This window comes from Folsomia candida, unplaced genomic scaffold (assembly GCF_002217175.1).
Source record: "Folsomia candida strain VU population unplaced genomic scaffold, ASM221717v1 Fcan01_Sc012, whole genome shotgun sequence".
Lineage (NCBI taxonomy): Eukaryota > Metazoa > Arthropoda > Collembola > Entomobryomorpha > Isotomidae > Folsomia > Folsomia candida.
The window spans coordinates 1,801,927-1,818,622 of NW_019091204.1; the positions used below are offsets into that span (position 1 = coordinate 1,801,927).

Genomic DNA, 16,696 nt, shown 5'->3' on the forward strand with positions numbered 1-16,696 from the left:
ACAGCGAAGAAAGATGCCGATAAGGTGGCGAAAGACAAAAAGAAAGCCATTAAAAAAACCGCAACTTCCCAAAAAGTTGACGCAGCTAGGAAAGCAGCTGATGAGGCGGCGTTAGAGGCAAAACGAACCGCGGTAAATGACTTAAGCTCCACTTTGAGAAATATCACTGCCACGTCGGACTCTGGCTTGAACACCTCTTGAGAAGAAATTAATCAGTTTCTTGCTATATCTTAACGCTATGTCGTAACTTTCACTAGTTACGACAGCTGCTACGAAAAAAGCTTCCGAATTGATTCAATCCGGTGTAAGAGCGGCAATTTCGAGTGGAAATTTAACCCCCACCGATACCAAAACTTTGGCGATGTCAACAGTCAAAAACTTGATCCATTTGAACGAAATTGATTTAAATGATTTCCTAGAAAACGCTACAAACGATTTTAACAGGTCCATGGAAATAGTTCCGAATGCTGCCAGTATCGCAGTGAACGTAAGTCGACCTATTCATACAGGATTAACGATTTCTGCCGACGCTGTAGAAGCTCAAAAGATGGGCATCGACACAATAAAGAAAATTTCTGCCAAATTTAACCACACGATTGCTGAAATGCAAGTCCAGTACGATAATTTGCCAAAGATGTGAACAAAAAAGTCCAAGCGGAATGGGGCAAAGTGACGCAAGAAATTCTTACAATGCCGCAGAAAGCTTGGAATGAAACGGACGCTCATTCACAATAAAATACTTTAAAAAAGCTTGCTTAGTTGAGGCGCTGTTAAAAGTGAAAAACAAGTCACCAGCATTATCATAAATATACTAAATGCATGCATTTGTGGTGCTTCCATCCTGTTGTATGAGTTGGGTGGTTTGCATCAACGCAAGGCCAAAAATTTTGAACGTTTTATATACAAATTACCAATTTATTATGCAGACACGAGAACAATAAACTAAAACTGTAGGGCACAAGAGTAAATAATTATTAATCTAAACAATGACACTTTCAAATGGCGTATAGACTTGACAAGAGTTTTGGAACATGTATACTATCACAGTACCGATAACAATGATGACAATTTCACGAAATAATTATTGATGTGAGAGACTGCTGAAAGAAGGAGAGGTGAACTGCAACCAGAAAAATGCCTAGGATCCCGTTCAGATTCCAAATCCTGAAGAAAAATTTGCGTGTCCTTGCACTAATACCCTTTAAATTTAAAACAATTAAGATTGTTAATTGATTTACGCATTCATAGTATAATAATAAATTTAGTTGTGTGCATGCATACAGAGTTGAGAGGCCTAGTAGAAATCCTGCCATTAAACCAAGCATGGTGATTGATGAGCTTATAAAAAGAACTTTCTCCAATGAGACAACGTGACGCTCGCCAACCTCCTCGTAAGAGAACAAAGCCACAGCCAATAGCACAATATACGCTAACTGGTAGCAGTGCCATCCCTGAGATTAGTAATAGAAATATTATGCTCATTTTAAAATATAATTACTTTACATACCACAGTGAACATTGCCAGGACCAAGGTAGACGATCTCCAGGTGCACATTGTGTATATTTTTGTCTAGTAAACACGCTATACTGGTTACGAAGATGATTAGTAATCCTCCAATCCTAAGATGTGTATATGTAATTCTGTATTTCATTTTCGTAATCATTCATATTCGTAACAGAAAAAATACGTACACAATCTTTTCAAAATGCTCCCAGAACCACTCCCACCACGTTTGTTGAATTTTAACAATATCCTCCCCATGATTTACGTCAGGCATCGTGATGACCTTTATTGTTTTGATAATCGATGAAGCCTCTTTTGTTGCGTTAGCAAGTAATCCATCAGTGACGTTGTCCAGAAATCGCACGGTGGACGAGATAGAAATATTTGCAAGTAACTCTTCTACTTGTAAATCGTCCTTCTTAGAAGATATCTCAGTCGGAGGAATTACGATTATCTCCTGCCAATTTTTGGCCAGTGGTGTGACGGTGGTCTGGTAATCTCCGGATCAACTGGTTTTGTTAACTGCAAATTTCAAGAGGGGATGGTGCGAAGATGCAATTTCCCATAGTGTGGGATGCAAACTGTCACCATCTTTGATGGCTGGCATTGTAATAAATGAAAATGTCAATTCCTCAATGCATAGGAAATGAAATACAAAACTCGAAAAATGTAGCATTTTATGTATTGCACAATTCTTGTGAGCACAGATAGCAAGAATATAACGAGGAAAGGAGTTCGGATATAGTTGTTGATGCAAACTCTTTTCCAGGAAATGTATATTGCAAACAAAGACTCGTTACTGTGAAAATAGTAGTGCAAAATTTTGGCCTTGCGGTGATGCAAACCACCCAACTCATACAACAGGATGGAAGCACCACATATGCATGCATTTAGTATATTTATGATAATGCTGGTGGCTTGTTTTTCACTTTTAACAGCGCCTCAACTAAGCAAGCTGTTTTAAAGCATTTTATTTCATGGGTTTCAAGCGATATACTTTTACATTAATGCGTATCATTCGTGTTACTGTACATTAATTCATTATGTAAAGCATGATCAGTACAATAAAATTAGTCATAATAATATCGCCCGGCTTATACTTTCGCCGTTCGCCACTCAATAAAATTCGTGGGCTGATGGCCATCCCAACCATTCTATTGGACGACGAACGGCGAAAATATAAACCGGGCATAAGTACGAATTCCAGCCATTAATAGTAACTGAAACGTAACGTGTTTAGGTCAGGATAAATGTCATTGCGTTCAATATTAGTATCCAAGTTTATATTTAAGTTTGTTGTTGCTCTAATCACTCTGAGAATGCTTTCACTCTCTCCTGGTAAGCCAAAACACGATACAAAATACTTCACAAATAATAATAATAAAGAGATCGGTTCAAAACTGAAAGACTTTTGATGGAGGCATCTGATACCATAATACTTTATAATATCTACACTATACTGGTTGCCATTAGCAACCAATATTATTAGTATTATGGAAATAAAAGTTCTAATTATGCTGGTGAGGTGTGCAATAATGTTTACAAAAGAAGAAAGCCCATTAAAAGTGCATCGTTCATAAATTACGGCATCTGTAAATATGCGTTCTTATGATTTATTAATCGCTAGTTACTATTATACACTAATCCCCATTCAATCATACTTTCATACTTTCTGTTCTTCTCTTTAATATTATTCAAGATTTCTTTCTTGAATCGTTCAGAAAGGAGCTGCAATACGTCTTCTTCTCTGGACGGAATTATAGGTAGATCGTCCTCAACGTGGGCGGGGATGGTTGTGCGTTTTCCAGCATTTGCGGCATAATGCTTTTGCTTGTAATCGCGTAATTTCTTCTGTTTTCCCCTTGTAATATTCTTGGGCAGCGTAAAATTATTGTGAGTGTTGTCCAGTGACTCAACCTGTAATGCAGATTTTACCAAAAGCTCATATTCACTTAGAGGCCGTACATAAAGTGTGTGATCGATTTTCGAAGAGTTCTGACCAACAAGGTCAACTCCAATAAGGCGGAATTGCGTGTTATGGAGAATGAAGTGATTAAGAAAGAACTTGAACACAAGAAGTTAGTGTCAACTTCGAATTGTAAAATCAATAAGAAGGAGAACGAAAAGCTATGGCTACAAAAGAAGTACGCCACCGCTATCTCCAAGATTGATCTCGAAGAAGAACAGCTTCTAAGTTCTGACGAGGAAGCCGAATATAACAATGCGGTTGTCAAGTTTAATAATTGGAAGAAAACCGAAGAGGACTTCAAGTCTCAAGGGCGAAGCTGCTGAAGCCGTTCAGTCGATGATGGTTAGTCCAGATAACCTACAGAAGATAATCAAGACACTACAAGTGAGATTTGGTCAAGCGAAGCGCATTATTGAAGCTCTGGTTGCACGGGTCCGAGGTTTTCCATCAGTGAGAGCAGACGACCTGAAGTCCATAATTGAGTTTGGGACTTCAGTGCAGAACTTAACATCCACGATCAAGACCCTTAACAAGAGAGAATATTTAAATGACCCAAGCTTGCTGAGCGAATTGGAAGAAAAACTTTCCGTGCAACATAAACTTCAGTGGGGTGAATGGGTCCGATCGGATTCCACCAGGGAGGAAAATTTGGATTATTTCACAACCTGGATTGAAGGTCATGTGGAAATAGCTTGTGCCGTTTACCGCCCAGCCTTCAAAGACAGCAAAGAAGAGAAAGGAAAGTTCTACGAATACAAGAATGAAGGAAGATGGAACAAGAGAGGACAAGGTCAAGAAAGTGCAACATTTGTGAAAAGGAGAACCACGTCACAAGTCAATGTCGGATTCTCCTTGCTTTGGATGCAGATCACCGGAAGCAAGTAATCATGGATAAGGGACTCTGCCTTTCTTGTCTGCAGCCTGGATGCATCATCTCGGACTGCAGGAAGAAAGTAAGGTGTGACCTCGACGGGTGCAAGTATTATCACCACCGCTTGGTTCATGGAACCACCAAGCCATTTCAACTAGTTTACCAGCAAACCAGACAACAAGAAGAAAACCCTGACGAAGATGCCCCAGCAGAGACGCAGATCAATTCGCTACTCTCTGGGAGACTTATGAATGTCGGCGTTCAAGTCATGGGTCCGAGTGGGAAGGAAGTTATCTTAGCTCTTCAAGACAATGGATCTGAAGCGACACTTTTAGAAGAAAAAGTGCGCAAGTCTATTGGAGCCAAAGGACTCACAATCCCGTTTTGCATGACCACACCTGCAGGAAAGTCAAGTCAAGAAGATTCGCAGAGTGTGAGCCTCTGCATTCGAGGTTTGAAAAGTTCAAAGTTTGACAAAATCAACAATGTGCGAACATTAAATGAAGTAAACTTGTCAAGAGTTTCGCTGGACGTAGAAGATCTGAAGGCAAAATACCCGCATTTGCGAAGTGTTCCTCTTCGTTCATTCAGAAATGAGAAACCGCAGATGTTAATTGGCAGCTCCCACTATCACCTTTTAAATCCAATCAAGACGATTGAGGGAAAACCTGGAGAGCCAGTCGCCATAAAAACCAGATTAGGATGGACTGTCGTCATTCCTGACTTGAATGGAATTGGGAGGAATGATATTCGTATAAATCATCAAGAAGCTCAAGTTCACCATTTCCAAGTTCATAAAGTACGTGAATCAAGTCCGGAAAAAGAAGCGACACAAGTTAAGCAAAGTTTCACGGCTGAGAAATTAAGTGTGAAACCATTTTCAAGCAAGCCAAAACCAGAAGAAAGTAAGAAAGCCGGGGTCTGTCGCGTCTCCATCAAACCGGAGGTCCGCCACTCCCAACGATTCCTATGGCGTAGGATGGAGCGTGATCTGGAACCTGAAGTCAACAATAACGAAGAAAAGACCAAGCAAGAAATTCAGGAAATCCGACCGAGGGGAAGACCGAAAGAAATTCAAGAACAAGAAAAAGAACCCGAAGTCAAGGAAGAGGCTGAAAAGTTAATGGAGCCAGTTGCGAAACAACACGCCCCAAAAATCAGCAACTCAAGTCCCCAAATCAGTGTCAAGATGATCAAGACAAGAAAAGAAGAGCAGAAATCAAGTCGCCAAGAACAGCCTGAAAGGTTTGCTGTTGTGGTCTGGTTACCAGACGGGAGGAAGAGACCCCGGAAATCAAGACGAAGAATTAAAAAGATCCACCAGTACACCGGAAACCGGAAAGAAGAACGAGCGAAAGACGCGAAGACAACTGGAGTGCACCGACGCCCAGCTCTCAAGATCGCCGCTTTGGACCAGAAACAAGAAGATGAGCCTCCGTCGCCTGAATCGTCGACTACATTCATCGGGGGGAAGAATGTCGCGGCGAGGCATAAGCTTAATAATGGTTAATTTATGCGTAAAAGTCCCTGTAGTTTTTATAAGATTATTTGGTTAAGAATTAAGCATAAGTGTCACGGCGAGGCATAGGTTTAATAATGAATAATTTTACATATAAATTTCATGCAATTTTAGATGATAATTTGGTCAAGTATTAAGTATAAAGTATGAATGTCAGTGTGCAATTTCCCCATGACGAGGTGGCAGTTGCCATGGTGATGTGAGTTTGAGTGGGAGAGGGGACGCGTTTCCTTTGTCAGCGAACGAGTGAGTGTGCAAGTGTGAGTGTGAGTGCGTATTAAGTAGCAAGTAAGTAAGTAGGGAGTCGAGCAAGTAAGAAGCTCAGTTTTTTGTAGTCGTCAAATATTCGAATAAATACTAAAAAATTAATTAAATGAAGTGTTTAATTCACGTGTTTTTTAGTTATTCATTTGCGTCTACCTTACTTCAAGCTGGATAAAGCATTTTTGGCACGATTTAAGTAGTTTTGGCAAGATTTAGGCCAGCTTTAGTCAAGTCCAAGTCCAGTTTAAGCATAAGTCCAGTATAAAGTCCAATAAGTCTACGCATAAGTCCAGTATAAAGTCCAATAAGTCTACGCATAAGTCCAATATAAAGTCCAATAAGTCTACGCACAAGTCCAGTATAAAGTCCAAGTCAAGTCTACGCATAAGTTCATTACGGCACGAGGTCAGATCACCAGAAAATAGTTATCACGAGAAGATAATTCTGAAGTTGATAAGCCCCGGCCGTAACAAGTTGGTTTGGCACACTTGCGAAGTTGCACTCCGCAAGGGAGTTGCAAGTGAGACTCAGGAACGACAGGTCGTGAGTGTCCCTTATAAGTGTGTAAAATTTACCCCGACGAAGGCAAAATTTAATTAAGGTTGAGCAGAAATCCTTCAAAGTGAGATCAATTGTTTAGTCCCATTGTGTAAATTATGCACAATTAATCGTCTTACAACTTTTAAGTTACAAGGGACACTATTGAAGTGGGCGTCGTGTCCAGGGTACCCACGATGTTTTATTTAGAATCTACTAGGAATAACCTACTAAGGATCTACTACTGTGGTTGAATTTTTAAGTGGAGAAACCATTTTTTGAAAACTTGTGAACCATCCTCTCTCCTCAGTGACCTCGGTTGGCGATGATGTGATCTAACATTTACGATTAATTGAGCCTGACCTGTAAGCTGAGAAATTGATTGTAATTTTACGCTCACCTGAACCCGAACGAGGTCACTGAGACATGATAAAGTTTTCAAACATTAGTTTCTTCTTTTAAAAATTCAATCATAGATGAAGGACCCATTCGTACTTCCGTGTACAACTCATATCTGGCGCCGTGGCGTGAAATTTCTATGGGGGTTTCAAAATTTTGGGCTTAAAATGATCACAAAGCTCAAAATTATTTTTAAAAAAATAAATAAAAAATTTTTATTTTTCAAGACATTTGGAAGATTTAGTAGACGAATCCAATGGCTCAAAATTTTCCAAGAAAATTAAACAATCAATTTTTTAAATTGTCATGATCTTGACCAAAAATTGTGTCTAATTGATTTTTTATTATTTGGTTTAAGAGGATCTGTGACAAACATGTCTGCTATTGTGAGATGAGGGTTATGTCGGGTAGCATTCAGCCGATTTAGTGCCGCAGAAAATAGTATTTCTGAAACAGCATCTTTTCCGTCAGAATAGTCGACCCAATGCTGCTCTAATTCTGTCGGAGGGGTGAATAAACTTGTAAAATCATTGGGCAAAGTCGTAGTGCAGGCGAAATGTCGTAGAATCGGGATACTTTTTTGGTAACAGGTTGCCACCCTGTTTTCCGGGAGAAATAAGAACACCGCTAATTTGACCCTTAGCCAGGAGTGGGGCCAGTAGGGTTGTCTGCAGAGGGCAGAACTGTGGAATTCTAATATTCTGTAGTTACTTGGAATAAAGATGAAATGCGAAAAATTTGGATTAATTGGATCGACATTACGGATTTCCTTGTTTAGTATCAAATAGTACTTGGTTTGAGTATGAATCCAATTTCCTAACGATTTTGCGTCCGAGTTTGTGAAATGTGGGGAACGTAGAGACACAAATAAGATGACGGTTTCGCAAAGCCAGCCTTTATTTTGATAGACATCAAGTTTTAAGGGGGTGTGGTCGGATTGTGTAAAACTGCGTTTCGTCAGTGTCACTGGGATGGTTCGGGTAGTCGTCAAGTTTGAGGTGGAGATATCGTTGGAAATGAGGTGATACCGACAAGGGGTGTGGTTAGATAGGAGTGACACCAAATTTATTGGTATGTTAGGGTCGGCAAAGATAAAATTTACAGAGTAGCACAATACGACGAAGATGCGATTTAAATCCGGCATAGTGCAAGAATTTTGGTAGGAAGATTTGAAAATATAAGGGTAAAATAGTTAGTTATCCACACTCAAAAAAAAATCGGACGAAACGAATTCCGGGCGGTGTCACTATATGACTTAACCGAATTGGATATAAATCGGCGCGGATATAATTTCTTCACGCAGCGGAGTCATTTAATAGAATTAAGGTAACAAAATCTTCACCGTCTTTGGCAGGATTATTTCCGCGCTCGTTATTCGTTAGCACTGGAGCACGGTTGTTATGTTTTGTGGATTTTTTCTTAGAGTGTAGGATTGGAAGACACTTTGCAAAGAAAGTTGTAAAATCTGATATTTATTGACCTTAATGGTTAAATTGTCATTTTTATCTGATAGCATTTAAAAAGTGGGAATGCTTAAGATAAAAAGGCGACGAAAGGTTATACCTTCCGAACAGTATTGGCAAATTTTGCCTATCACCAAAGGAATAAGTTGGGTAATGCATCGTCTGTCGTGTCGGACTTGACTCTGTAAAATAAATGCCCAAGGGCACTAAATTTTCAAAGGCCAATTGGCATTGTAATTATTTTGAAGACAAGAAAGTCCTAAAATTCTTCTAGGTTAGCAAAAACAAGATTGCATGTGAATACATATTCTGATCAGTTAAATGGCATCAAAGTGGAATTTTACAGAAATATATAAAGCTTGGTCAGGTCTGCATAAAGCTTAGCGTGTTATAAAATATAAAAAGCTCGTGTTCCCTGAATTATTTATTGAAAGTCCGACCGGTGGACGAAGACTATAGGCAACAAGACTGCATTGGAAAATAAGGCTGGTGAAGTAGAAGACAAATAGGTATGGATACTTGCATACAGGGTTTCCCGGGACTCTGGACAGCCTCTGGTTTACAATACATTCTGAAGCAACTTTTGAAATTCGCTGGTGGTGATTTCTTCTTATAAAAAATCGAAAAATAAGACATTTGTCTTTCTCCTCATGACTTTCCTCCAGATTGATGCGGAAATCATTGCTCTCTACATGGTGATGTCCTCCTCCGCAAATATTTCATTCCTGGCAACATTGTTCTTTGCCTTTTTAGGACTTGAAATGATTATCATTATTCACATCGTGTTTCATATGCTTCGTCTCCCGTGCCTAGAATCTGAGAATTTCTGTGAAATCACACCTGGCGGATTAAGGTAGCCATGGGCTGAGAAATTTTTCCTCTCATTGAAACCTGTCGTTGTTGAGGTGGGTGATGGGTCGTTTTTGATGAAAAGTCTTAGCTATGTGGGACTTTTGCATAGATAAATTAATTAGTTTGTTAATTGCTTATTGATCCAAATGCATATTAAATTAGTACATATCTTACTGGCAGCTGTAATTAATATTAACAATATAAATATGTAGTTCCTTCACTCTATCTAATTGTTCACCGGATTTCAGCCTACGTGAATTGTTAACTCGTTAAAAGACTTTCCATAATATTTTAACACATTGTTGATTTTGTGCTAAAACTAATTCAAGTCAATTTGAGGTTTCGATCGAGGAAATTTACTTTGATATATTTACATATATGTAGCATAAGTACGAATTCAAAATCAATTTGATGATTATGGCATCCAGTACCCCAATCATAAGTATTTTTGCTCGATTCGGACAAACGATTGATAAAAATTAGGGTTTTAAAAAATTATATTAAGGATCGCGAAATTTTATTAATTTGTGGTTTTACTGAAAATATTAAAAATTCGGGACGGGATAGGCTGGGATGGAATGATGCTTCTCCGGACCCGAAACCCATCCCGTCCCGTGTTATCCAAAATTAAATAATTTGAATACATGGGCATACTTACAATGCGATGGTGTGAAGTGCAACTCTCAGATTTGGCTGAAATTTTTTAATTATGCAGTCCAAGTCAATACAACCAACGTTTCTTGAGGCAGTTTGTGCAATGGTTGGGATTTGTCAAAATGTTTGAGGTCAAAGTTGAAAAATGGGCGATTTTTACCAAGCGGAGGAAGAAAACTCAACTCCATTCTCTTCCGCTCGCATTAATTTTACTCGGGTTTCTCACTCCCACAAAAACCTTCATACACAAACATAAGCAGTGATGCGAAATAACCAAAATAAAATATTATTAATTACGGCTTAAATAAGAAATAATACATCTCGTACATGTTTAATTTAATTAATCATTGAATAAGTTTTGCGTATTTTCTTATAAATTTCTATAAAACATTTAATTTATAAACTTACCAACGGCAAATAAATATGGAAAATTTTAACTTACTTTCTATTTCCAAAGCGTTGGTAATTTTGATATCCAATTCGTTTGAAAACCAAGAAAAAGACTCGTGTGAGGAGGAATATGAAATAGCCGAAATTTTATTGGATAAATTGTCTGAAATTGCTAACGACTATAAATTTGTTGAAGAGGAATAATTTAAAGAAGGTAATGTGGATGCATAATTTTGCGTAATAGGAATATATTAGGAATCAATTAAATTAAACATGTACGAGATGGATTATTTCTTATTTAAGCCGTAATTAATATTTTATTTTGGTTTTTTCGCATCACTGCCTATGCTTGTGTATGAATATTTTTGTGGGAGTGTGAAACCCTAGTAAATTTAATGCGAGCGGAAGAGAATGGAGTTGAGTTTTCTTCCTCCGCTTGGTAAAAATCGCCCATTTTTCAACTTTGACCTCAAACATTTTGACAAATCCCAACCATTGCACAAACTGCCTCAAGAAACGTTGGTTGTATTGACTTGGACTGCATAATTCAAAAATTTCAGCCAAATCTGAGAGTTGCACTTCACACCATCGCATTGTTAGTGATACTGGGAAAATGCTCTCCTGTACGTAAATCAGGTAGACCATTCGTGGGCCGTCCAGTTAATGAAAGTAATTAGTAGTAGCTCGCCCAGTAACTAGGCCCTAGTAACAACCGACTTACTGGATTATCTGCAAACATACGAAATTTGATAGCTTATAATTTTTTTGTAAAGCCTTCTGTGGAAAATTTATTTTACAAAATTTTAAAAATCGGCGTAACTAGCGAACACAATTTAATGATGTAATACCACAGATATCACAAATTTTAATAACCACAGTTTCAATCAAAGTTTTAATATTTTCTCACTTAAAACACCAAATAAGGGGCAAAAGATTTTAATTCTTCATTGAAGCTGTGGATAATAGAAATTTCGGGTAAAAAAGGAAGTTCGATGTGGTGACAAACCACTAACACCCTCGTACCACAAAGAGTGAGTATCACCCAGTGTTTCTGCTGTTAAAAAACAGCTGCACAAAATTAGTGCATAATAATGTTTTTATGCGTTTAATAACACCCACCTAGAAGTGCACAAAATGCACAAAAATGCACAAAAATAATTTTAATGCCCACAATGCAATAATGTTACATACTTAGTTTATTAGACCAATACTAACGTATGTACTACATGTTCTCATCGCTATTAATACTATCAAACCATTTCCGCTTCCTTGAAGTCGGAACTTTTTCCTCCCCAGTTTTGTGTAGCGTCTGATTTACTCTACATAGTTTCGATGCTTTCTCTACGCCAAGGCGATTGCGCTTCTTTGTCAGGATATTTCCAAGGGATGAGAAATTCCTCTCTAAAGACGCCGTCCCTGCCGGAAGATTAAATAGGGACACAGCAAATTCCGTAAACCCTTTTGGTAATTTGTTTTGATTTGCAGCTCTCCACCATTTTTGTGGTGGAATCGACCTCGTAGAACTTTCAAGTAGCATTGTTTCCGAGAAAACTGATGCATCAGAATTATGCAAATCCATTGCGGCTAATAAATATAAAGTTCCTTTCTTGTTCAGGATTTTACGACCTTTTTCTTTCTCAACTTCGGTTAGTCCGTCCCCTAGTTCAAATATTATTATAAATATTACTTTTTAGCCTATCAACAAAATTTAGGATTTGAAAAATATATTGCCTTTAAAATGAGGATGTAGCATATGCGCCGTAATTGCTATATCGGTCATTGCCATTTTCATTTTCTCCTGGAAATAATTGTCGTTCGCGTATTTGAGAGGAATTTCCTCCCGAACTGTGATCCACTGTTGACACATATCCGCCAGATTTGCGTCCTCGCCTTGCAACTAAAGTTGGAAATAAGAAATTTTTGTTTGGTTTTGCAAATTTTAAAATCTTGATTAAAAGTTTAAGAATACTTACACTATCAATCGCCTTAACCACAGAACTAAACAACTTTATCATTTGCTCCACTGAATCATACAAACTCGTATCCGATATTATGGCATACACAGAATCGTCTTCATCACGCTCCGATTTCGTTCTTTCTGACGTGTTCCGTCGAGCACGGATGATCTCTAGGTATTTGCCGTTATTTTCTAAATAAGACAAACAACAGTCGGTTTGAGAGTTCCAACGTACGGGCATAGGTAGAACTGGACGTTTCCCCTTTGAAGATTTCAAATCGGCTCTGGCGTAGTAATGATTCCGAAAATATTTCTGAACTTGTATAACTTTGTCCATCAACTCTTTGTTGGTATAGTGCTGGCCAACTAGATTTAGCAAATGGGGCGAGCATCCGTAAACAATTACATTGGGGTTATTTTTCTTGACCAGGTTCTGCAGCGCTAGCATTGTATTACAATTATCAGTCACCAGTCCTACAACCTCGCAATTAATCGTTTCAAGCTGCTTCAATTGTTTTTCGAATAATGAGTAACAAAATTCAGCAGTCTTCGGAGAACCACCTGTCGCCTCTGCACCCAAGAAAAAGGATTGTCCATTACAAATTGCGCTATGCGCAATCACCGGTTCTTGCTGGGTAGTGCTCCACCCATCCTGAGCGAGGACCACTTTCTGATTTTCCAATTGCTTTGTTAATTCCAATTCTGTTCGCTTAAATTCATTATCAAGTAGAAAACCACCGACGGTTTCATGTTTGGGCAATACATAGCTTGGATTAAGGAGTCCAACAAATTTGCAAAAATACTCGTTTTCTACAACATTGAATGGTAAATTTGCCGAGTAGATAAATTTTCCAAGGGATTCGTTCAATTTGTCTTTTGTTCTGGGAAGCATTTTGTACATAAAATTGGTGATCTTTGTGGTTGCAGCTGATTCTTTTCCAACAGGCGGACTGATTGGGGTAGGGAGTCCTTGGGAGACTGGAGTTTTATTAAACTTCCTGCACTTTTTCAAGTGATTTTCCATTCGACTTGATTGAGCGCTTACTTGTTCCTTACAGTGTTTGCATTTATTTGAAATAAAATTCTTTCCTCTTGTTACGGTGATGAATTCCAGCCACACCTGATTTTGAGGTCGACCTCTTGACCGTTTTCTTCCGGTTCCAGATTTGGGAGTATTTGTGACAATTTCAACATTGTCTTGATTCCGATTCTCTGACAGGCTAGCTTCGACTTCAGAATCTGATCCAGGCTGGTAATTAGGATCCTGGCTTAATGAAGATGACTCTAAAGATAGAGATATATTGGATTTTATGGGTTGTGATTTAATGAAATTTCAAATTCATTCATACCGTCTTCGTCTTCGTCTGGAACCATCTGTTCGTTCTCGTGTTCACTGGGTCGGAATAGATCTAAAATTGATAATAATCTATATATTTATAATCGTCTAAAAGTAATTCGAACTATTATTCGAATTATTAGTAGTACGATAATGACAATATGCTTACCAATACTTTCCATGTAAGTTAATTTCGAATCAGTTTCGTTTTCTGCAATTTATTAAAAAATAATATAAATAAACACACGTTGAGTTGCCCATGAATATCGAATTTCGTAAAATAATTAATATTTTTTTTATTTACCTGAATTGTCCAACATGTCCCTAATCTCTTGAGAATCCATTGAAACCAATCGATAAGATTGTGCCATTGTCCTCGAGGAAAACGCGCCTTATATAACTTTTTACAATAGCTTTTACAGTTTTTAATCCTGGAAAATTCTACTGAGTTGAGTGGATATGAAAGATAATTTCCCGGCACTCTGCCTTTGTTTGCATTTTTATGCATTTTTGTGCATTTTTGTGCATATTATGCATTTTTGTGCATTTTTGTGCATATTATGCACTATGCATGCACAAAAATAATATTATGCGCACAAAAAGAAACACTGGTATCACCTTTTCTACTCCTTTTGAAACAAGGAAATCAAGTTCGCTAAAAACTGATACAACGTAACTTGCACAAAACTTATACATACAGACTTGAATCACATACGTCAATATTCAAATCAGCCAGCGGACTTAAATAATGGTTACGCAATTATATATATATTTAGCTAACAAAAGGTTAAATTTTTTAAACTTTATATATTATATATTGTATATTTACATGCATTTAAATTTTGTTCATAGAGAGGATGCGGGTACAAATAGGTACTGTAAAACGACAGATTATTGGGCTTTCGATTTTGAACACAAATTTCATATAATGGTTGTGGCCAGATCAATCGAGCCTTAGTGACTCTATGGATCTGGCGTCATGACTTTGACTACAAATTGATGAACGAAATAAGCAGATGACACTAAATCCAGAGTCAGATTTAGTGTCAGATTATCTGACATTATTGAATGCTGACTTCAATGCTTGAAGGCAGTTCCCCCCCTATTCATCCGAGTCAATTGTGTCTGAAATTAATGGTCTGAATTGTGGCTAATCTTAACTATGCAATTTATTACGTCGACGTCTTACATTGCCCTCTTTCCAGAGTTCCAGACCGCCGACCGTCCCGCTACCGAATCTCATACTGCAGACCTGTTCGTCATAAGGTGGGTTCCCAATGCTGTAAGGCAAGTTTGAGCATACACTACTCCATAACCAATTTAACAATTCAAATGATATTTTCCATAATTGTTCGCCTATATCAAAGGTATTAAAGGGGGTAGTAGTAAAATTTGTCTAAAGAAAAATGTCTGGTCGCCACATTTTTTCTTCTGGAACGCGCAAAACCGAAATGGGAAATTCGGTTTCGTTCCAAATAAATCTACTCAGGACTAAAATAAAGTCCTCTTTATCGACTTACTGCCTCATGCGGTAAAAAATAAATTATAAATTTTCACTAACGATTTGCAACCAGACTCGGGAATCCACCACATTTTTTTCTATGTCCTGCAAGTTGATTGTAATTGGCAATAATATCAATGTTTAGTGTAAATATTGTACGTAGTTGTAAAAAGTAAATTGGAACTGTTTGGTTTGACAAAGTTTTATATGCTAATGAGACTTATTATTTAACCAAAATAATATAATTCTAATTTGTCCGTTACAAATATCAGATCGGCAGGTTTAAGGCCAAAGTGGATGGTGGTATTTTCCGTATAGGTTTCCTTCTTGTATGAGTCGAATAAATTTTTGAAGATCTGGTCTCTTACTCTAATGCCGGCATGATCTACGGTCGACCATTTCTCGGAAAGTTCGCCTTTGAGAAGACAATGTTTTCGTTAACTTTGTCCATCCTGACGAGTGCCTGTTGACTTTTGTCGGGACACGACAAAACGACTGCGACACATTCTCCAAAATCATGGACAACTTGTTCCATTACGCGAAGGCTTTGAGTCACCTTGGAGGAAAATTCTTGCTCAATGTTGCGAATCTCGAGGCGAGTGGTGTTCTCTCGATTTGTTGTAGTTCCTGGGTCAATTCGGTAACGAATTTAACGCAGTTTTGAAGCTGTGAGATAATTTGCCATGTTTTTTTCTTTCGGGTTTCGGTTAAGGTCTCAACTCTGTTAGGGAGACCGGCCTGGAGCTCGCTGAAAGTGGGGGTGTTCGAACGGCAGTGGCAACTTTTCTGATCCCAGCTTGAGCAGATTGGACTGAAACAAGGGGATTAGAAAATTTATAAATTTGTAGATCAAATGTTTACTAAACTAATTACGGTTTTTTAGGCGGTTTTATAGATCAATATTACCCTGGATTAAGCATGCCTTGCACAATCCAGGGTGAACTTGCTTTTCGTAAAGGTAACATTATTTTGCATTTGAGTGCACAAAGGGGATCGTCATTTAGTGTTTCTCGTACTCGCCAACTTATTCAGACCACGTATAATCCAAGCTTCAAAAAGAAATCGCCGCCTCGGTGTCGCCCATTCCCCCAATTTTTTACGACAGCGAGAAGGGCTAAAGAGTGACTAAGCAGAGTGTGGCAAACCGTGGAAGGGTGTGTTTTATACCATTACATACATACGTATATAAGGAAAGGAGCTTTCTATGGAATGGTCCTTAACCTCTTGGCTACCAAACTACACACGTATGTGGAGAGAACGCACTTCCTTTGACTATCAAAGAACCTATGATACCAAAATATGAGCATTTCCTTTGTATTTTCTGAAAAGCTTGATTGTAAAAAGTTTTTGATATTTCTCTTCACAAATTTTGGAATTTTCCTGAGACCGTCGAGTCTTAAAATATTGAATGTTTTTTTGACAAAAAACTCAAGAATTCGAGACTGGATGAAATAAATATTCGCTTTAATTGGTTGCAGCC

At 38.1% G+C, this 16,696-nt stretch overlaps 1 protein-coding gene across 1 annotated transcript; it reads left to right on the plus strand.

Annotated features, from left to right (window-relative positions):
* The first annotated feature begins 4,360 nt into the window (after nt 1-4,360).
* LOC110855497 lies at nt 4,361-5,854 on the plus strand. Its single transcript, XM_022103904.1, has one exon. The coding sequence runs from the start codon at nt 4,361-4,363 to the stop codon at nt 5,852-5,854; it is 1,494 nt and encodes a 497-aa protein (XP_021959596.1).
* The last annotated feature ends 10,842 nt before the right edge of the window (nt 5,855-16,696 follow it).

Excerpts from the sequence above, each read along its gene's own strand:
- LOC110855497 (XM_022103904.1), top strand. The coding sequence starts at position 4,361 with ATGGATAAGGGACTCTGCCTTTCTTGTCTGCAGCCTGGATGCATCATC.